General features: G+C 49.9%; 1 protein-coding gene across 1 annotated transcript; it reads right to left on the reverse strand.

Moving 5' to 3' along the window:
* Positions 1 to 418: 418 nt before the first annotated feature.
* Positions 419 to 21382, reverse strand: LOC118079432 (uncharacterized). Its single transcript, XM_060271259.1, has 6 exons — positions 21330 to 21382; positions 15800 to 16355; positions 12943 to 13328; positions 10216 to 10376; positions 7831 to 7963; positions 419 to 5252 (listed from the first exon to the last, which is right to left on the reverse strand). Exons 2-6 carry the CDS (start codon positions 16311 to 16313, stop codon positions 5064 to 5066), a joined length of 1383 nt encoding a protein of 460 aa, XP_060127242.1. The 5' UTR covers positions 16314 to 16355; positions 21330 to 21382; the 3' UTR covers positions 419 to 5063.
* Between the last annotated feature and the right edge of the window lie 381 nt (positions 21383 to 21763).

Genomic DNA, 21763 nt, shown 5'->3' on the forward strand with positions numbered 1-21763 from the left:
ATGGGGGCAAGTGGAACTGTGCCATTCCCCCCGCACTCCAGCACAGCCCTGGCGCAATATTAAGCGACTGGGTCTTTCCATTCGGACTGGTTTCAAAACAGATGATAAATCCCTATGCGGCTTGGGACCCTCGTACCTACGGGACCGCCTCTCCTGGTATGCCCTGCGGAGGACCTTAAGGTCCACAAACAACAATATTCTGGAGATCCCGAGCCATAAGGCGGCTAGATTGGCCTCAACTAGGGCCAGGGCCTTTTCAGTATTGGCCCCAACTTGGTGGAACACTCTTTCAGCAGAGGTCTTTAAGCAGAGGCTTAAAGATGTCAAGAATGCTTTGATGGTGTTTCCTGCTTGGCAGGGGGTTGGACTGGATGGCCCTTGTGGTCTCTTCCAACTCTATGATTCTATGATTCACAGGAGACCAGGGCCCTGAGGGATTTGTCATCTTTCCGCAGGGCCTGCAAGACAGAGCTGTTCCGCCTGGCCTTTGGGTTGGATTCAGTCTGGCCCCTGTGTTTTCCTCCCTCATGGTTTGGATTTATGGACTACTTAAAATGAGGCTGCATTTTAAATTTTAATATTGTATTTTAATCTGTATTTTAATTAATTGCTTTTTATGTCTTATTTTAATTTTATTGGTGTTAGCCGCCCTGAGCCTGGTTTTGACTGGGGAGGGCGGGTATAAATAAATTATTATTATTATTATTATTGCAGCCGCTGCCAACAGCCAAGGTAGCGAGCCGCTTCTGGGTATCTTTGGGGGCAAAAATAGGGAGGCAAACACCTTGAATCAGTCACCCCGAGAGGACAGTTTGCAGAACACTTTTTAAATGTGCAAACTGCCCTGCAAGAGCCTCAAGCATCTCCATAATACTCCTGTGAGACAGGAGATTACTCATTTCCATTCGCAGCTGATGCCGTGCCCACAGCAGCAGGAGCGTGCCCAGGTTTCAGCTGGTGGGGAAGCCCTTGTGGGTCGCCCAGCTGCCACTCAGTGCGCTGCTGCAGAAGGGAGCTGGAGGTGACACAGCAAGCACTGGTGCCCCTATAAGCTGGAAGAAGAATCAAAACACGCATTGCGCTTTGCATAGATCCACCCAACCCGTATTTCCGGCCTCGGCGTGGATGTGTGGGTGGGCCCAAATCAGACCGAGGTGGAAATCTGAGCTGATTCTGCAGCTGCCTTCATGGGATCAGGCTGGTTCTCCATGCTTTCCCATCTACACACAGACACCCTTAGGACGGAGCACGCTGGTTATGTCTGTTGCCTGCTTGACGAACCTTTTATGCCAGCAACACCTTGAATCCTATGCACTAAATAAGTCACCTCCTCCCCTCTGCTTCCTTAGAATCATAGAATCATAGAGTTGGAAGAGACCACAAGGGCCATCCAGTCCAACCCCCTGCCAAGCAGGAAACACCATCAAAGCATTCTTGACATATGCCTGTCAAGCCTCTGCTTAAAGACCTCCAAAGGAGGAGACTCCACCACACTCCTTGGTAGCAAATTCCACTGCCGAACAGCTCTTACTGTCAGGAAGTTCTTCCTAATGTTTAGGTGGAATCTTCTTTCTTGTAGTTTGAATCCATTGCTCCGTGTCTGCTTCTATGGAGCAGCAGTAAACAATATTTCTCCCTCCTCCATATGACATCCTTTTGTATATTTGAACATGGCTATCATATCACCCCTTAACCTTCTCTTCTCCAGGCTAAACATACCCAGCTCCCTAAGCCGTTCCTCATAAGACATCATTTCCAGGCCTTTGACCATTTTGGTTGCTCTCTTCTGGACACGTTACAGCTTGTAAGTATCCTTCTTGAACTGTGGTGCCCAGAACTGGACACAGTACTCCAGGTGAGGTCTGACCAGAGCAGAATACAGTGGTACTATTACTTCCCTAGATCTAGATGCTATACTCCTATTGACAACTCCTTGGCAACCCCTTAACTGCATTCTCCTCCACACATTATGAACAGGAATGACACCCAGAAAAGTACACTTGATGGCTTCTCCCCAGGCTCTGGCGCACCCTTCTTCCAAAGAGCCAAAGAACAAGCTGGACCAAAGCGAGGATCCATCGAACCCAGCACCCCTTGTCCTGACAGATGCCACTGAGACATGCAGGAACAAAGCATGGAAGCAAGAGGACTTCTGCAGGGCTCAATATCCGGGGGTATATCATCTCTGAATATGGAGGGGTTGGTTTTTTTTACCTAATATGGTTAATCATCATGGATCCGTGTATCCTCCTCAAATCCATCCAATGAGTTTTTAAAGGTAAAACAAAACATAACAACCTCCAAGAGGCAAATGCAAGATAGCATTTAGTGCCCATGCAGTTTCTTTAGTTGCATATCTAACATATATTTTGAGATGCTTCTCTTCCTAAAAGCCTGTGACAGTCAAAAAGGGGTGCGATAGAGATGGACCTAACAGAAAGGAATAAGCTGGTTTGGTCTGTGAAAATCCACCGGGTTTCTGTTCCAACTTTGAAACTGCCTGCTGGAAGCTCTTCTGTGGCATACGCAGGCGACAGGGAAGAAGAGATTCTCACTCAACATCAGGAAGGCCTTTCTGCTAGTAAGAGCTGTTCGACAGTGGAACGGACTCTCTGGGAAGGTGGTGGGCTCTCCTCCCTTGGAGGTTTTTAAGCAGAGGCTGGGTTGCCATCTGCCATGGATGCTTTTGCCGAGATTCCTGCATTGCAGAGGGTTGGACTAGATGCCCCTTGGGGTTCCTTCCAACTCTACGATTCTACGATCTCGCCTTCAAGACAATCTTCAAATGAGCAAAATTCCTGCTCTCTCAAGGCTCTTTCGCACTTTATGCTACATTTGGCTCAGCAGCTCAGCAAAAGGGTGTGTGTGTGTGTGTGTGTGTGTGTGTGTGTGTGTGTGTGTGTGTACAACCTGAAAAGACTTGAAGCCGACTAGGAACAATAGCTTCCCCAAGCTGGTCCTCTGCCGGCTTTCTGCCAATGCCTGGGCAAAGGAGTTGGGCTCAGCCTCCCGCTGCTGGGGAGGTAAAGCTCTTCTGTCAAACTCCTCTTTCAAGCAGCAAACAGGAGCTGTGGCCTTGCAGCAGCAGCAATAGGCACAGCCAGCCTCTCGGCGGGGTGGGTGGGAATCCTGCTAGCACAAGAGCTCGCCACAAAGAGCTACAACAGTCAGAAGGCTGCTCTCGCTGTTCTATAAAGAATTGGGTGCGGGTTTTGTTTGCTTGCTTGCTTTTTAAGAAAAACCCTCCTCCCGTACAACAGGAAGAGCTGGGCAAGCAAGCAGAATTGAGGCAAGGATGGCAAACATGGGGCCCTCCGCTGTCCTTAGAGCACATCTATCACCCCAGCCGTTGGGCCAGGCTCACTGGGGCTGATGGGAAGCTAGGAAGCTGCCGTATGAGATACTGTACGATGTGTGTGAGAGAGAATCGCTGCTGGCCACAAGGCAATGGCTTTTCCCACCTGACCTGCCCCACCCTCCAGCCCTGGGAGCCTTTGCAAGGGAGCTGTTTCCAGAGGGGAGAGGCTCTGTTTGCCATCAAGGGTGGCTGGTTTCACCTGGGCTGCCCCACCTCCAGCCCAAGGAGCTTCCAGAAGGAAGGAGCTAGACAGTGGCAGATTATGAGCCATGGGGCTGTGCGCGAACCTAGTGCTAAGTTTGTGGTTTTGGCTGCTGTTCTATTCATGTTGTTGATATTGTTTTATAGCTCATAAGGGCTGTGTTGCTTGTTCATCACATGGTGCAACTTTTGCTTTAGCTGTGATGTTCAGCTAATTTTTCAGTTTGCTGCTCGGTTAGCGGCGTTGCCTCACTGGCGATTTGTTAATTGTTCCATATGTTTTATGCTGCATTTGTGATGGGCTTTTACATTCTATCGTGTTATTATTATTTATTTATTATTTTATTCCGTGAACTGCCCCGAGATCTCTCGATGAAGATCGGCTAAAATAAATAGATAGATAGATAGATAGATAAAATAAATAATGAATGAATGAATATTGTGTGTATTGTGTTGATGAAGATTGGTTTAAATAAATAAATAAATAAATAACGAATATTGTGTGTAAGCCGCTTTGGGATTCATTTGAATGAAAAGCGATGAAGAAACAAAACAAATAAAAAATACCGAATCCGACTGTCCGCCATCCAGCTCAGTGTGCCCGCACTGATTGGCAGAAGCTCTCCAGGATTTCAGAAAGGGGTCTCTACAGGCCTACCTGGAGATGTCAAGGATTGAACACCTGGGACCTTCTGAATGTAAAGCAGATGCTCTACCACTGAGCCACAGAACCTTCCCTGGACCACAGGGACTTAGGAGCTCCCCCTAGCATCATGAGGACCGGCTTCTTTCTGTCCATGCACACACAGAGAGAAATGAAGTGAAGCTCTCGTTTCTGAAAGCAAAAGGTTTTGGAAGGTGGTTGCTGGATGATCTCGCAGCTGTCCTGTTCCTGAACAGGGAAGAGATGAACAATCCTCTAAACGGGGAAAATTCACAAGCAGCCGAACTTCAGTTAGCTCAGCTGTGCCAGGGGAAAAAAAGCCTTAACCCCTGGACCTCTCCCATGGGGACCCACTTAGCAATAGGTTTTATGCGCTGGGGTCAGCCACTGCTGCAGGCAAAAAACAAACAAGAGCAGCTGGAGTGGAGTTTAATGCTTGGAAAGGCGGGCTGTGTTCACAGGCCAGCGGTTTTTCTCCACGCTGTGGCTGAGACCAGCGAGGTTGGGCCCACGGGCCAGTTGCAAGTGCTTCAAGACAGAGGTTTGCCCAGGTCAGCCATCTCTCCATGAGCTCGTCCTCCGACATCTGAATCAATATTAATAGGAAGAAAGCCTCTGTTCAGGTGATCAGGTTCAGACAGCACCAGAAAACCTGCTTTCTGGGCTTGCAGGCTGTACCAAAGAATTTCCCACGCAGGGCTCTGAGCCGGAAGCAAAAGGAAGCATGGCGACTCCAGTGGGAACCCCCGACACCCAGAGAGAGGTGCCAAACAGAAGATTCTCCTCTTGCAAACTCCACATGGTACACGAGGGGAGACTTTCCCGCAGGCCAGCCCCACTTTAGGTGCAACAACTCCCCCCAGCACTGGCCAGGTAGCTCTCATAGTTCTCCTCGCACCGTCGGACGCAGCGGCAGAAATAGCTTGGGTCGGCAATGGCCCCCAGGAGGTCTGTTTGAACCAGGCAGATGTCGTACAGCTCGGAGGTGGGGGTCGTGCGGAGACAGCTGCTTCCTTGCCCTGAGAACACCTGCCAGGTAAAAGAAGAGAGAGAGCCAGAGTTCTGAGGCTGTGGGTGCGACAGAGGAGCCCAAAGAAGGTGGCACCAGAAGAACAAGCAGCCAGCCAGCCCACCCCTCTCCTCTTTCACTCTGGGTGGCAACATGGCTCCTTTGTTGAGACAGAGAGGTGGGTAACCCAGAAGCCCATTCTCTTCAGAAGCCTGCCAGTCTGGGTGCCGCAAAATTGGAGATGGTCCAACCCAAGGAACGGGAAACAGATTAAGGCTCTTGGAACACAAGTAGTAATGGCAGAGGATGCCACTGAGCGTGTGCAGAGTGGCACCCCCTCAATACAGAGAGAAATAAGAACCTACCTGCCTATGATCAGGGGTTAGGAGGAAGGAATTCCAGAACAGAGCCTGTGGCTTCCAGCAGGCCTGCGTCCTCATTAGAAACTGAGGCTGGCTAGGACAACAGTAGGGAAAGGGAACTTTCAGCCTCTCGGACACTATTTCCTCCAGCAAGCATTCAGTCAAGAGAGTGTCCTACATCCCAACAAATACATCACAAGCGGCTCAAGTCCCGGGGTCTCAAGAGCGGCCTTTGGGGACCGAATGCTGCAAGCTGTGGCTCAAACTCGTATGGGAGGGCAGAGAGGGGGGAGAATTTGTAGTAACTTGCTTTGGGTTCCCTCTCACTAGAATCATAGAATCATAGAGTTGGAAGAGACCACAAGGGCCATCCAGTCTAACCCCCTGCCAAGCAGGAAACACCATCAAAGCATTCTTGACATATGCCTGTCAAGCCTCTGCTTAAAGACCTCCAAAGAAGGAGACTCCACCACACTCCTTGGTAGCAAATTCCACTGCCGAACAGCTCTTACTGTCAGGAAGTTCTTCCTAATGTTTAGGTGGAATCTTCTTTCTTGAAGTTTGAATCCATTGCACTAGAAGGAACTCTGCAAGCCACTCTTCCTGAAAGCACTCCTTGTGGAAGATGCAGAATGGCAAAGCCCTTCAAATGCATTGGCTCTCAGCTTGCGTGGCAGCGGGATCCTCTCCTGCCCCGATCTGCATATAGACTACTCCTAAGGAAAACACAGAACGTTGTTCCCTGTACAGTATAATCGTCAATCTTGGTTCATGTCCTTACTGAACAGCACCTAAAGTAGCCCGATCTGTAGAAGCATCGGGCTGCGGAAGGGGAAACTGGACCGACATCACCTCTCTTGCTGGAGCCCTTGACTGAAAACATGCACAGGCCCCCAGTCTTCCCTTCTGCACAGCTAGGAAATGCGTAGCAGCCCTCTCTTGTCCTGAATCCAGCAAGCAAGTTCCAGGATGCAAAGAGCAGGCCAAAAAGCTATAGCCAGAGGAGAGCAAGCTGGAGCACGTTGTATTATTACAGTCATTATTATCTGCCACATTTTTACGCTAAGGTGTCTCAAAGCGACTTGCACAATAAAAACAGAAATAGCCCAGACGGTAAAACCGGCGATAAAAATAGCAACGGCCAGAAATAAAGGAGTGTGATCCACGCACCGAAGAGGAAAAAGCGGGATCGAGATTGAGGCTGGCCTCCGAAGCCAAGAGATTTGATCGGGAGTCTCCAGAAGCGCCAGAGGTCACCTCCACAGCGTTCTCTCTAAATATAATCTGGCCCAGGGTCATGCGGCTGGGGGGGTGGGGGTGGGGATGAGGAACTGCTGCCCTGCTCAGCAAAACAGGGGCTCCAACCTTCTGCAGATAGGGCAGAGGAGGTGCTGGGAGCTCCTCGCCTCTAGTGCAAAGATCGGCTATTAAGTACTGAATGCAAAGGAAGGAAACTTCCTTTATTCCCAAAACAGCACTGAGGGGCCGACAGCATCCCTTCCCATGCGCAGCAGAGAGCCCTAGGAGGCCACTGTGGTGGCTGGACTCCAGCAGGAACCAATTAACCTTTCCTGCCCAGCCGTTCCTCATTCTGCCAGTCCAGCCACTGCCAGCGCATTCCCTCCCATGCCCTCTCCTCTTCTTGGGAGGGCGCACTCTCAGTCATGTACAAAGGGAGCTGCCACAATGGCCAGATCCTTCCCACTCCTCTCCCTGGAATCTCACTTCTGAGCATGCTCCTCTGGGGAAGCTGCCCTTTAAGCACAGAGGGCTGCGAATGAGCTTCAGACCGCTCGGAGGCAGGATGCTGGGCTACGGCAGGCAGCGGGGATGACTCACGCCAGCAAGAGCAGGCAGCACGCACCGGCTGCTCTGCGCCAGCAAAGTCTCCTCTACTCACCTGTGGTTAAAACAGGCAGCTAGCTTATCCCTTCCACCCAGTTCTGCAACTCCTTTGGGGCTGCCCAAGGGTTTCCTCTCACCAAGCTAGGCGTTTGGAAGGCAGCTCTGCCATCTAAGGGCGGCACAGGGTTCCAGAGGTGGATGTCAGAGGCGCATGCCTTTGCTCTGCCTCAAAGCTCTGGCCACAATCCTTCACCAGCCCAGTCTAGCCTACCTCCCAGGGCTGTCGTGAGGAAGAGAGAATTATAAAGAGGATATGATCTGATTAAGTGGGGTGGTTTTTGTTTATTTCCACACTGAAATATTTTAGAGCAACGATCCATGGCAACGATACCCGAGGGTGGATGATGGTGTCGGAATCGTTCAGGCGAATGTTGTCATCGATACAGATATGGTGGGTGCTTGTGTCGTGAGGGTCAATCCAAAGGGGCTTCCCTCCTCGGCTGGAGAACTGGTTCCTGGCCCACCTGGAACAAACACACACATGGGGGGAGAGAGAGAGAGGAGGGGGGGGATCAGAACTTCTATGGGGATTTTTCCTAGGTTGTTGAAGTGAGAGTCTGCAATGAATCTTAGCAAAGACCCCACCAGCCCACCTTGTCCCCTCCAATGCAACAAACGGAAACAAGAAGGCAAGAAATGTATTGAATGCCGTGATCATAAGGGTCAAGCTGGCATATTCTTTCCACATACAAATACCAACTCAATTAATACATCTATTCTTATCCCACACAATTTATTCTGCTTTCACGGTTCAGCATTTGAGAAGATTTAGATTACTTTTGACAAGGAATGAGATGATAGAAAAAAGAAGAGATTCAGGTGGAGGACAGCAGAGTTGATGGGGGACAGGGACTAAGAGCCACAAAAGACAGATAGAAGTTGCCCTGGCTGTTCACGACCCAGCTCTTCACCACGGGAACCTCCCTCTCATTTCAGAGCTCTCCCGTGAGAATGCAAAAATATTTCCAAGCTCCTGTGCAAAAGAAACCTGCTTCTTCAAAATCATATTTGAAAAGCTTCTTATGCTACCACCACAGGACCCTGCATAGGAGGGGTATGCATAATTCTCAGTGCAGGACTTCACATGCAATGGCAGCTGTTTGTGCTCCGTGTACCACAGAACAGAACCCAGAAAAGGGTGCAGGAAGGGCTGGCAGTGTCTGCTGAAGGGCTTAGGGCAAGCCTTCCAGTACTCAAAACAAATAGATGCTCAAATATTACAACTGGGTTGTGCTCAGCTTTGGCTGGCTACATTGCCAGATGGCCCAAGAGTCCATCTTCTCTAGATCAGTGTTTCCCAACCTTGTGCCTCCAGATGTTTTGAGACTACAATTCCCATCATCCCTAGCTAGCAAGACCAGTGGTCAGGAATGATGGGAATTGTAGTCCGAAAACAGCTGGAGGCACAAGGTTGGGAAACACTGCTCTAGATCACAAAACTAACAGGTTTGCTCAAAGCTTCCAGTGGCTCAGGCTGCATGTTGAAGCAAGAGAGTTATTCCCAACAGAACTATCTGGATTTAGCACAGTTCATTCCCTCCCTCCCTCCCTCCCTCTCTCTCCCTCTCTCTCTCTCTCTGGTACAGGACATGAGTCCTCAGTCCTAATCTCAGCAGCAGAACAAGGCAGAGTCAGGTGGATCTTAAAGAACCAATGGTGACTTTGCATTTTAAACAATTGCTCTTGGCAGATGTGAGTTCAGTAAGGGAGAGGTGGCGAACCTATGGACCACCAGATGTCTTTGGACTACAGTTTCCATCAGGCCCACTCAACATGGCCTTTGGTCAGGGATCATGGGAGTTGGAGTCCAAGAGCATCAGGTTCTTTATCCTGGCAGTAAAGAAAAGGAAGAGGCAAGCAAACATGTCTCAACCCTGCAGGAATGTCAGGCTGGAGACAGGGAAAAAGGGAAGAATCACTTTCTTCTTCTTCTTCTTCTTCTTCTTCTTCTTCTTCTTCTTCTTCTTCTTCTTCTTCTATTATTTATTTATTTATTTATTTATTTATTTATTTATTTATTTATTATCATTAGGATTTATACCCACCATCTTTCTCCAAAGGAGCCCAATGCATTGGGTGAAATTCAACTAAGCGCTAACTGTGTGCATGCAACAAAGTCTCCTTGTGCACTGAGACTTTTCCCCAATCCTACTACCCTATGCCCCTTAAACCTGCTCTGGGTTTTCCTCCAACCTGCCAGAGCAGATTTAGGGGCACAGGTGTGGGGGTGGGGGGTGGGGTGGGAGTCCCATTGCACAAAGGGACCTTGATCCATGCATGCAGCAACTTAGCTGAATCCCGCCCTACAATACTAATGCAATTAAAACTTCTAAAAACATTGGACGCTCAAAAATACCCTAATTTATACCAGCCGTCCCCTACCTGATGCTCTACAACTGTTCCTGACGACAACCCCCACAGTCCCAGCCAGGATAATCAGGGATAATGGGAGTTATAGTCCAACAGCATCCGGGGGGGGGGGACACGTTGGGAAGGCGGTTTTAGACCACAGTCATTTGCCTGGCTCAGAAGCGACTGTCGACTGTCACGCAAGGCCAGGAGGCAAGAAATTTGTGTGCTGATGGGGCAATTTTAAAAGTCTGGCCAAGCTGGGGTTTTTTTGAAAGCCTGTATAAATGAATCAGTGACATCACCCTAAGTAAAAGCACATCAGTCACTATAGGCTAAGAAGCAGGCTGCCGTTCTTATTCCTCACCAGTCAAAGTGATCCTGGAAGCCACAAAGGCCTTCCCTGGAGCTGATGTAGAGGTACAGTTCCCTGTCGCCATCTTCACTGGAGAGCCGCCCTGCTCCCTGGGTCAACACCACCTTTCGCTTGCTGCAACGTATCGTTCCAGGACTGATGTCCACCGGCAGCTGCCATAGCGTAGCAGGGAGGCAGAGGAGGGGTGAAAAAAAGCAAATGAAACACAGATCACTCTCCTGTCAAGCTCTCAGCAGCAAACTTGAGGTCATCAAAGCAGAGCGTTGTGTGCATTGAGATGAGGAATCACCCTGAGCTGCACCTGGGGATCAAGGGCGTTGCACTGGCGGAGGAAGGCAGGTGCGGTGGGCACCGGGAGCCAGCCATGAGGGCGCGTGACATCGCTGTGCCACCCACCCCCACTTGCTGAGTGGGCGGCCCCCCCCAGATGCTCACTGCGTGGGCGGTGGGCTGCTAGGAACGATGCTGCCGCAGGCGGCTAGCAGCGCCCCCCTCGATGCTCATCGCATGGGCGACTAGCCCCACCCCGCGGGCTGGCTAGCCCCGCCTTGCACCACCTGGATGCAGAAGGGGGCTGTCCCACCAAATGGATTAAGGGCTCCTTCAGCCTTCCCCAACCTAGTGCTCTGCCCCTGTTTTGGACTACAACTCCCATCAGCCCCTGCCAATTTGGCAAATGGTTAGGATGCCACGAGTTGGAGTTCAACAACATTGGGCACTCGGCTGGGCTGCTTCCATGTGACCAACAGAAACTTTCTCGACTTGCGTGTGAATGGTCTTCCCCCCAGCAAACAGCGTTGCATGTTAAGCCTGGTGCTGAAATGGATGCAAGGGCCAAGCGGGCTTTAGAATTCCCTTTCCCATAACCAGATGCCTCTACCTCAGAAGTATAAAAATGGGATCGCCCCCTGAGCACAATGGAGGAATGGTGAGATAGAAATGTAATACATTAAGTAATAAATACAATTGCATTATCATCAAACATCCCCTAACAGATCACAAAGGTTGCCATAGCTGAATTCTCTCGGCAGCTGGCAGTGCACCAGAACTGATGAATGTGGCAAAAGTTCAGTCCTTAACAACACTGAATTTTACTCACATTTAATTCCAATTATAAAGGAAGGCTTTAGCGGTGTCAAAAATATTTATTTGGTCCTCTCAAATCCCACTAAGCATCAACTAAGCATTTCTTTTCATGCATCAAATGCCTTCTGTCTAAGCGGAGAGCCAGCACGGTCCAATCTTGTGGACAGTGTTTTGGACTTCAATCATATGCCGCCTTAGTCACAATCTTGATGCGGTGGCCTTGGCAAGCTCATTGTTGTTTGCTTCAGTTTCTCATCTGTAAAATGGGAACGTTAAGTGCCCCAAGCTGCACAAGGAGCACAAGCTAAAGTCTGCAGTGCTCTACCCATTATAATTCTTAATGGCCCCATGCTCACACACCTAGCTAAATAAAATAGGACCTAGGATTCAGAGAAATGTGACAAATGGAGGATGCACAGGTGCTTAAGAATGGAAAGGTAGGTACAGTACAGGGGCCCATAGCAATCTGCAAGCTATAAACAGACCACCCCAAGATCGTTTAAGTCATAACCAGGCTTTCCCCGGTTCCTCAATATTTAGTGGGCTCTGCCCGTTATTCAGAAGCTTCACTTTGGAAGTACAGAGACCAAAAACCTGCTATTTTTAATGAAAGCTGAATTCCTCCAGGATTCCAGCAAAGCCACCAGGATTCTTCACTTTCCAACGAGATATTGCAATGTATAATGTTGGCAGCCTTGGTCCCCAAAGCGCAAAGGAGAGTCCCTATCAAATCCAAAGCTCCACACCTCCGGTATTATATTCATTTCTTATCGGGCAACCTAATTAAATAATGCCGGATTTAATTTTGGCTGCCCTTCAGAGAGAGGAAGCAATCAGCTGTGAGCTTGGCAGGATTTCCTAGAGAAGGGAAGGGGTGTAGAATCAGGCAGTCACAACCTGCATCTCATGGGACGCCAACAAGAGACTCCTAAAGCCTGCCGAGAGGCTGCATGGAAGGCTGGGACATGGCAGACCAGGGTTCAAATCCCCCCTCAGCCATGGAGCTCACCAGGTGGCCTTGGGCCACTCACTGCCTCTGAGCCTAACCTACCCCACAGGGTTGTTGTAGGGATGAAGGGGAGAACCAGGTACGCCACCTTGAGTTCCTTGGTGGGATACAAAGGCAATAAATAAAAAGGTGTCTTCAGCTGAAAGGCATCTAGAAAACTAACTGAACAAACAAAAAAAGCAGAGGGCACTGGGATCAATAAGCCTCAGCCGAGAGAGCTGCTTGAACACCTGCTAGGCTTGCGGAAAAGGCAGGTCGTGACTAAAAGAGCAAAAGCAATGGAGGAATCCATAGAATCATAGAATTGTCGAATTGGAAAGGACCTCAAGCATCATCTAGTCCAACCCCCTGCAATGCAGGAATCTAAAAGAGGCACCCCCAAACTCGGCCCTCCAGATGTTTTGGGACTACAACTCCCATCATCCCTAGCTAAGAGGACCAGTGGTCAGGGATGATGGGAATTGTAGTCCCAAAACATCTTGGGGGGGTGAGTTTGGGGGTGCCTGATCTAAAACATCCATGACAGATGGCCACCCAGCCTCTGCTTAAAAACCTCCAAGGAAGGAGAGTCCACAGCTCCCTGAGGGAGTCTGTCCCAGGGTGCTCTTATTCTGCCCACTCACCGAGACATCCCGCAGCGCAGGGAAGTGGGGGTGCTCCCCCTCCAGGGCACAGCGCACTGCCTTCAGGACGCGAGCCAAGTCCGTGCCAAAGGTGCGGAAGACGACGGCAAAGTGCCTCCCTTCCCGGTGCAGGCTCTCCAAGAGGCGGAAGAAGGAAGGCAGCACCAAGTGGTAGTGCTTGCCACGCTCACCGGGGGTGGAGAGCAGCGGGTGAGGAGGCCCCTGCCACTCCAGAAGCTGCAGGTGGCGCTTGAGAAGATCGCGGAACTTCCGCCCGTGCGGCGTGTCTGTGAATCGGGTGTTACGGCCGTACTGGGAGTAAAAAGTCACGGCCCCCGGGCAGGGAGGGAGCAAGGAGGGAGACTCGCTCAGCCACTGCCACTTGCCTGGAAGGAAAGAGGAAGGAGGTGAGTTTAGGGACTAAAGGAAGGAGGAACTCTCTCTCTCTCTCTCTCTCTTCCATTGATGGGCTCACACTCTATCCTGGGCCCAAAGTCCCAGCACAGCTTCGCTTACACCTTCAGAGCCAACCCCGAAGCCTGGGAAGGGGACAGAGCTTGCCAACAGAACATCTGCTTGGCATGCAGAAGGCACCAGCATCTCATAGGAAAATAAGAGCCTGCTGGATCAGACCAATGCCCCCCCCCCCCCGGTCCAGCATCCTGTTCTCACAGTGGCCAACCAGGTGCGGGATTTGAGCACAAGAGCACTCTCCCCTCCTGCAGAATCTCAGAGTTCGGCTGGGAAAGACTCCCTGCATGAAATCCTGGAAAGCCAGTGCCAGTGCCTAGAGCAGGCACCCCCAAACTGCGGCCCTCCAGATGTTTTTGCCTACAACTCCCATGATCCCTCGCTATGAGGACCAGTAGTCAGGGATGATGGGAATTGTAGTCCAAAACATCTGGAGGGCTGAAGTTTGGGAATGCCTGGCCTAGAGTGCCCTAAATAAGGACCTCCTTTGCAGCAACCTTTGCCAGCCCTCCGGATGTTTTGGTCTATGATGCTGATCGGCCCCAGCTAGCACATCCTAATGGGAATAGGGAGTCCAAAACACCTGGAGGGCACCAGGTTGGCAAAGGCTGCTTCAGTGTTTCCGCAACAGCCTTTTATTGAACACCTTTTTTAAAAAGGGGGGGCAGTGGAAGGAAGAGAACAATGCGCAGTGCAGCAGAATACAAATCTCTCAGGCAAGTGGCAATAGTTCAGACAGAGGGCACCTGAAGTCAAACAGCTTAGCTAAGTACATGTTAATTTTAACTTCTTGGTGCTCCTGCATGTGTGCATGCGAGAGTGTTGGCAGGCAGCTTTAACCTAATTCTGAAGAGACCAACAATACGTAAATGTGCCTGGGAGAGATACAGGATGCAACAGCTCCTTTGATGAGGTTCCCTTCGCAGAGAACAAAAGAGCCTGATCTATAAGGAGAGCTGGCTCGTGGGCGGCATAATAGGGGCATGGCGCTGCCTTGCAGCAGAGTGCCAGGCTACAGTAGTAGTCTCTTGGTCCAGATCCAGGGAGCCGAGGATGTAAGCAAGTTGGCCCTGAGCCTGAGATGAGATACAATGGGCAGGACTGCCCCGTTTGCTTTTCAATGCTGATGCTGAGAGGGGAGGGCAACCGGAGGTGTTGTGAGAGGGTGGGTGGCTACTTCCAGTCCATTTTTAACCCACCTTCCCACCTCCCTGTCCAACCCCCTTTTCCTCTGTGGGATGCAGAGTACAGGTTGGGAGCTCGCAGCTTGCCAGAAAGAGGGCAGTACCAACTCAAGGTGGGGGGAAAGCAAGGCAATCATCCAAAGATGTCGAAGAAAACTTTTTTTATTTACAAAAACACTCAAATTTCTATCATTACGTATAATGCATCTGGAGTGCTCTCTTAAGAGACAAGAGAAACCCCCACAAGTAACGCTTGTTGCCTCTGATGAACAGGACACCATACCTGAAAATGTGTTAGGCACAATAATAGAAAACTGGGAGTGCATTTGTAAATAAAGGTAAAGGTAAAGGGACCCCTGACCATTAGCTCCAGTCGTGACCGACTCTGGGGTTGCGCGCTCATCTCGCATTATTGGCCGAGGGAGCCGGCGTATAGCTTCCAGGTCATGTGGCCAGCATGACAAAGCCGCTTCTGGCAAACCAGAGCAGCACATGGAAACGCCGTTTACCTTCCCGCTATAGCGGTTCCTATTCATCTACTTGCATTTTGATGTGCTTTCGAACTGCTAGGTTGGCAGGAGCTGGGACCGAGCAACGGGAGCTCACCCCGTTGCGGGGATTCAAACCGCCGACCTTCTGATCAGCAAGCCCTAGGCTCAGTGGTTTAGCCCACAACGCCACCTGGGTCCCCGCATTTGTAAATAAATGAATACTATTTTCTTCAACAGCTTGTGAGGGTTGTCACTTTGTTTTTGGTGGTTTGCTTGCGAACTTTTTTAATATCTAAAAAACGGGGGGTTGTAAAAAATTTATTCTGAAAGGATGGCCCAGAGAAAAAAGCTTGAGAATCAACACACTAGCACCACGGGGGGGGGGGGCTTCCCCCAGCCCCACCTCCTCCCCACAGAACAGCACATGGGGGTAGGAGAAGGGAGACTGTTCCATCAGACAAGGAGAGATGCTTGTGCTAACAGAGCAATCTCCTTAGCCCTACATTAAATTATCCCCCCAGGCTTCTGCCTCCTTCCCTACACACCCCTTGGCCATACTGTGTTTCTCTGCATCACCTATCCTGAAAATCAGAAATGATTTTTTAAAAAAACACACCAAGCAATTCTTCTTTCTTGCAGTGTTTCATCCAGCCATTGAACTTAGGTTTTATGTCACAGGAACTGGGATTTCAGCTGCTCGCATGGTCTTACCTGTTGGGCTGATTTCCCCCCAGGTCACAGTGCTCAGGAAATAGTTTAGAGCAGCTCTGGGGTCCTGACCAGTGACAGCATCAGACACTACGATCGTGTTGTTTAAGTCTATGTGTAGAACCAGCTTCCGTTTCTTAGGGCTTAAGCTCACTCCGGAAAGAGGGACTAAGCTGGTGCTAGTTCTTGGCTGCTGGCAGTCCATTTCTTCACCTTCTTCTCTTTGGGCAGACTGGCCATGTTGCCCTTCTGCACAGCTGAGACTGGCGACCTGGTCCTCCTCTGCAGAATTCCGTACGCCATTCCCAAGACCGTCAGTCTCAGAATGAGATTTTTTTCTTTTCAGCGAGCTGGCGCTACTGGAGACGGACTGTGTGCCAACTATTCCAGGAGCCATCTCTGCACATATGGTCATCAGCTTGGGTTTCAAATCGTTCGGATCGGTGTTGGAAATATCATCTCCTGCAGTGCAGCTGCCAGAGAGATCTCTCTCCCTTGAAGCTGTTGGGTCACTCATGGGCTGGGATGAATTAGGAGGGAGATGTCGCCTCAGGCTCAACTGTATGGACAAGAAGAGTAAAGAGTCACTATTTCCCCCTATGTCATATAACAACAACAACAACAACAACAACAACAACAACAACAACAACAACAACAACAACTTATTATTTATACCCCGCCCATCTGGCTGGGTTTCCCCAGCCACTCTGGGAGACTTCCAACAGAAAAATAAAATAAAATAATCTAGTAAACATTAAAAGCCTCCCTAAACAGGGCTGCCTTCAGGTGCCTTCTAAAAGTCAGATTGTTGTTTATTTCCTTGACATCTGATAAGAGGGCGTTCCACAGGGCGGGTGCCACTGCCGAGAAGGCCCTCTGCCTGGTTCCCTGCAACTTGGCTTCTCGCAACGAGAGAACCGCCAGAAGGCCCTCGGTGCTGGACCTCAGTGTCCAGGCAGAACGATAGGATGGAGACGCTCCTTCAGGTATACTGGACCGAGGCCATTTAGCGCTTTAAAGGTCAGCACCAACACTTTGAATTGTGCTCGGAAACGTACTGGGAGCCAATGTAGACCTTTCAAGACCGGTGTTATGTGGTCTCAGCGGCCGCTCCCAGTCACCAGTCTAACTGCCGCATTCTGGATTAGTTGTAGTTTCTGGGTCACCTTCAAAGGTAGCCCCATGTAGAGCGCATTGCAGTAGTCCAAGCCGGAGATAACTAGGGCATGCACCACTCTGGCAAGACAGTCTGCAGGCAGGTAGGGTCTCAGCCTGCATACCAGATGGAGCTGATAAACAGCTGCCCTGGACACAGAATTGACCTGCGCCTCCATGGACAGCTGTGAGTCCAAAATGACTCCCAGGCTGCACACCTGGTCCTTCAGGGGCACAGTTACCCCATTCAGGACCAGGGAGTCCTCCACACCTGCTGTCCCCCACAAACAGTACTTCTGTCTTGTCAGGATTCAACCTCAATCTGTTAGCCACCATCCATCCTCCAACCGCCTTCAGGCACTCACACAGGACCTTCACCGCATTCACTGGTTTTGATTTGAAAGAGAGGTAGAGCTGGGTATCATCCGCATATTGATGAACACCCAGCCCCGACCCCCTGATGATCTCTCCCAGCGGCTGCATGTAGATGTTAAAAAGCATGGGGGAGAGGACAGAACCCTGAGGCACCCCACAAGTGAGATCCCAGGGGTCTGAACACTCATCCCCCACCACCACTTTCTGAACACGGCCCAGGAGGAAGGAGCGGAACCACTGTATGACAGTGCCCCCAGTTCCCAGCCCCTCTAGACGGTCCAGAAGGATGTTATGGTCGATGGTGTCAAAAGCCACTGAGAGATCCAGCAGAGCTAGGAAACAGCTCTCACCTTTGTCCCTAGCCCGCCGGAGATCATCAACCAGTGCGACCAAGGCAGTTTCAGTCCCATGATGAGGCCTGAATCCCGACTGGAAGGGATCCAAATGGTCCGCTTCTTCCAGGCGTGCCTGGAGTTGTTCAGCAACCACTCGCTCAATCACCTTGCCCAAGAATGGAAGATTTGAGACTGGGTGATAGTTGGCCATATTGGCCGCATCTAAAGATGGTTTTTTAAGAAGCGGTATAATAACCGCCTCTTTCAGCGGGACTGGGAAGGCTCCCTCGCAGAGAGAAGCATTCACCAACCCACGAAGCCCATCCCCCAGCCCTTCCCGGCTGGCTTTTATAAGCCAGGATGGGCAAGGATCAAGGAGACAGGTGGTTCAATGTGAAGCAGAAGCTTATATAATTAGATCCAGGTTCAGTCAGCTACAAAGCCCCACTACATGGACTTTCTACTACTCAGCATGGTGAATTGTTGAGACTGAGGCATTGTGGGAATAAAACAGTGTGCTCTGATCAACTTCATAATCTGCACCCTGAGCTAATTTGTGCCATTTCTTTTTACAGATGGGAGATTGAAGCAGAAAAAAATGTTTACTTTCCCCAGACCACCCCAGCGAAAGCCAATCCACAAATTTAGCAAAGCTATCATACTGTGGAGAAAGCGTATTGACTTCCTGAGGTTTGCATGTGTGAGAAGAAACCAGCAAGAAGGTACATTGAAAGATATGCATTTATAGAAACCTGCCTCTAATTAATCAATTGATCAATAACTGAGCTGGTTCTGAACTCTAGTTTTAGGAAGGAACACAGGAAGCTGCCTTTTTACCCAACTGCTACTTCTAGCTCAAGATGATCAATAATGACTGGCGGTGGCGTCCCAAGGTTTTCAGAACCTGGAGATGCTAGGGAAAATTCTGCACTCAAAACACATGCTCTGCCATTGAGAAATGACCCTTCCTCTCACATGGTTTTTTTAGATCACACAAGCAACCTACTCTCTTATCTACTGCGTCTGGTAAATTTATTCTAAAATGCTATATACCATACTTATCTGTGTATAACACACACACACACACACACACACACACACACACACCGTGTATAAGACAACCCCTATTTTTTGGGACTCCAAATTGAGGAAATGGGAGGAGATTGCCCAGAGTTGTTGAGCTTTTGGGGGGGGGGATTGCCGACAATCACACACCCGTCTGACTGCCACTGCCAATCGCACACATCAAGGAAGCCACCAATCGTCTGCCCACTCACTGCCAGCAGCCACCAATTGCCCACCCAATTGCCGCAGCAGCAAATCATCAGCATACCTTGACGACACAGCCACCAATCACCTGCCCAAACGCCACTGACAATCTCCTACTCATGGCGGCCACCAATCGCCCATCCCACCTCTGCACTATCCGTGTATAAGAAGACCCCTAATTTTTAGCATTGTTTTATAATTAAAAAAACCTTGTCTTATAAACAAAAAAATACGGTAATCACTAAAATAAACAAGGTTTCTAGTCTGTCAGGCTGAATCCAACACTTTACCCACCAGTAAAGGTAAAGGGACCCCTGACTTAAGACCAGTCGTGAACAACTCTGGGGTTGCGGCGCTCATCTCGCTTTACTGGCCGAGGGAGCTGGCATTTGTCCGCAGACAGCTTCCGGGTCATGTGGCCAGCATGACTAAGCTTCTTCTGGCGAAACCAGAGCAGCACACGGAAACGCCGTTTACCTTCCCGCCAGAGCGGTACCTATTTATCTACTTGCACTTTGACATGCTTTCAAACTGCTAGGTTGGCAGGAGCTGGGACAGAGCAATGTGAGCTCACCCCGTCGTGGGAATTCGAACAGCCGACCTTCTGATTGGCAAACCCTAGGCTCTGTGGTTTAGACTTCAGCGCCACCCACGTCCCTCTTACCCACCAGTAGATGCTGTCAATTCAGGAACTAGAGACTCCAGCATACAAGGCCTGACCAGGATGATACACCCAGCGCCTTAGATTCACCTGAAGCTTCTCCTGGGGTTCTTTATGTCCCTCTTTCAAACTGCCCAACCACTAATTCCCACCATACCTTGCTCATCTGTTTCCTCTCCTACCTGATGTGTTGGTGTACACTCACTCTGTCCCACATAAGCAGACAACCAAAAGCAACAGCTTGCGGAAATTCCATAGCCACCTGCTCACAAACAAAATCATTGTCACAAGATTTGTGGGAAACAATTAGCAGAGAGAGGGGTTCTTCAAAAAAGGATTGGCTGCTGCCAAACATATGAAGGTAGAGTCTACCACTCAGAGTCCACTACTTGCCACAATTTAACATGGAACCTCAGCATTCAGGGCACATTTGTTTGCAAGAACGTTCAGAGATCTTCTCTATGTGTATTTCTGATTACCATGTGATTAATGGAGAGTCTACCTCCCATTCTTCCTGCTTCTGTTTTCCAAAAGCAAAACAAGATAGCCAGTTGGAGAGGACTTGATTGATTTTTGGTCTGATCCAAAGAAGGGCAATGCAACTGATGTTTTTATTTCCACCTCTGGCAAATACATTTCATACAATATGTAAGGAGGACTGTTATTCCACATCAAAGGCAAAACAGAACCACCCAATATTTTCTCGCAAGTATCAGGAGAAAGCTAAATATTCTACTCTGTTCTTTACTCCTACACAAACCCGCCTTAGCTTAAAAACCAAGCAAATTAACCAGAGACTTGCACAAGGTTGGCCAGCAGTTCCGCTGTGCTTAACGGCACTTGTTGCTTTCAAGCCAGCTCCTGAACCCTAAGGCTGCCCTCTTTTATGTACACACCCTAACTTGGGAATAAAGCTCACCGAACACAGCCGAGCGGATCTGCAGCAGGGTAAACCTGTACTGCAAGGCTGGAGATTACCAGTTCGGGGAGTCCCACAGGTCAGCCCACACAAGTCACAGAATCATAGATTTGTAGAGTTGGAAGGGACCACGAGGGTCAACCTAGTCCAACCGCCTGCAATGCAGGAATCTTGTTGTTCACCATGGGGTTCGAACCCACAACCCTGAGATTAAGAATCTCACGCTCTTAATAACACAATACCAATTTATACAATAATGTATGGGAATATCGAATATTTCCTTGTGTCTGTGTGTATTTTCGCTTTTATATGTATCTTTGTTTGTTTTTTCTCCCTCTCACTTTTCCTTCTTTTTTTCCTGTAGGCCTATCACTTGATTTCTTTTAACTGAAATCACCTTAATTATATATATATGGAGAGAGAAAGTGTGTGTGTGTCATGCTCTACCAGCTGAGATATCCCACAGGCATGGCAGCAGTTTGCTTAAGCTTCTTATTTCCTCCAGCCTGACCTTAGCTGCCTCTAACCCTCTCATCGCATCCTCCTCTTAGCCACCATCACAGGATCCCTCGCCCCAGAGGCCCTCTCTCCACACCCAGCCCCGGACTCCCAAGGGTCGGGGAGAGAGGGAATAGGGCAAGTGGGTCCATGAGGCTCATCATCTCCCATGGGACCTCTCTGGTGGGAGGGCGAGGGGTGCCCTTCCTCCTTCCCAGCCCTGATCCAGCCACGTGATCCAGTCCCGACAGGCACCACCACCAACCGCCATCCCCACCAGCAGCGCTCCCCCTCCCCCACCCGCCCCTTCTCCAGCGTTACCAAGATACCGCCGCTGCCCGGCGTCCCACTTCCGCTCTGGCGCCTCCGGCATGTAACCATAGAGGAACTTTTTCGCTCGGCGGCTAGAGACGCCTCTTCCTCCCCTTTTGCGTTTCCTCGTTGTGCTTGCGGAGGCTGCGGCGCCCCCTGGCGACCGGACTCCGTTTTTCGCTCAAGTTTGCCGACTGCTGTTCCTTGTGGCTGGTTGGTTTGCCCATTCGGTGGCTGCTGCGTTGGCTTTGGCACTGGCACGTTGCGAGTTTTATAAGAAAGAAACGACGCTCGGTTTTACACGTGTGCAGCGGATTGAGGTTAATACCGCTCCACTTAAATGAAATAATAATAAAAGACTTTGCAAAAAGAAAAAGGGGGGGGGAACCACACTCCACTTGGGTAGGGAGATGATCATTTTTAATCACCTCTCGCCTATTTGT

This window comes from Zootoca vivipara, chromosome 2, assembly GCF_963506605.1.
Source record: "Zootoca vivipara chromosome 2, rZooViv1.1, whole genome shotgun sequence".
Classification (NCBI taxonomy): Eukaryota; Metazoa; Chordata; class Lepidosauria; order Squamata; family Lacertidae; genus Zootoca; species Zootoca vivipara.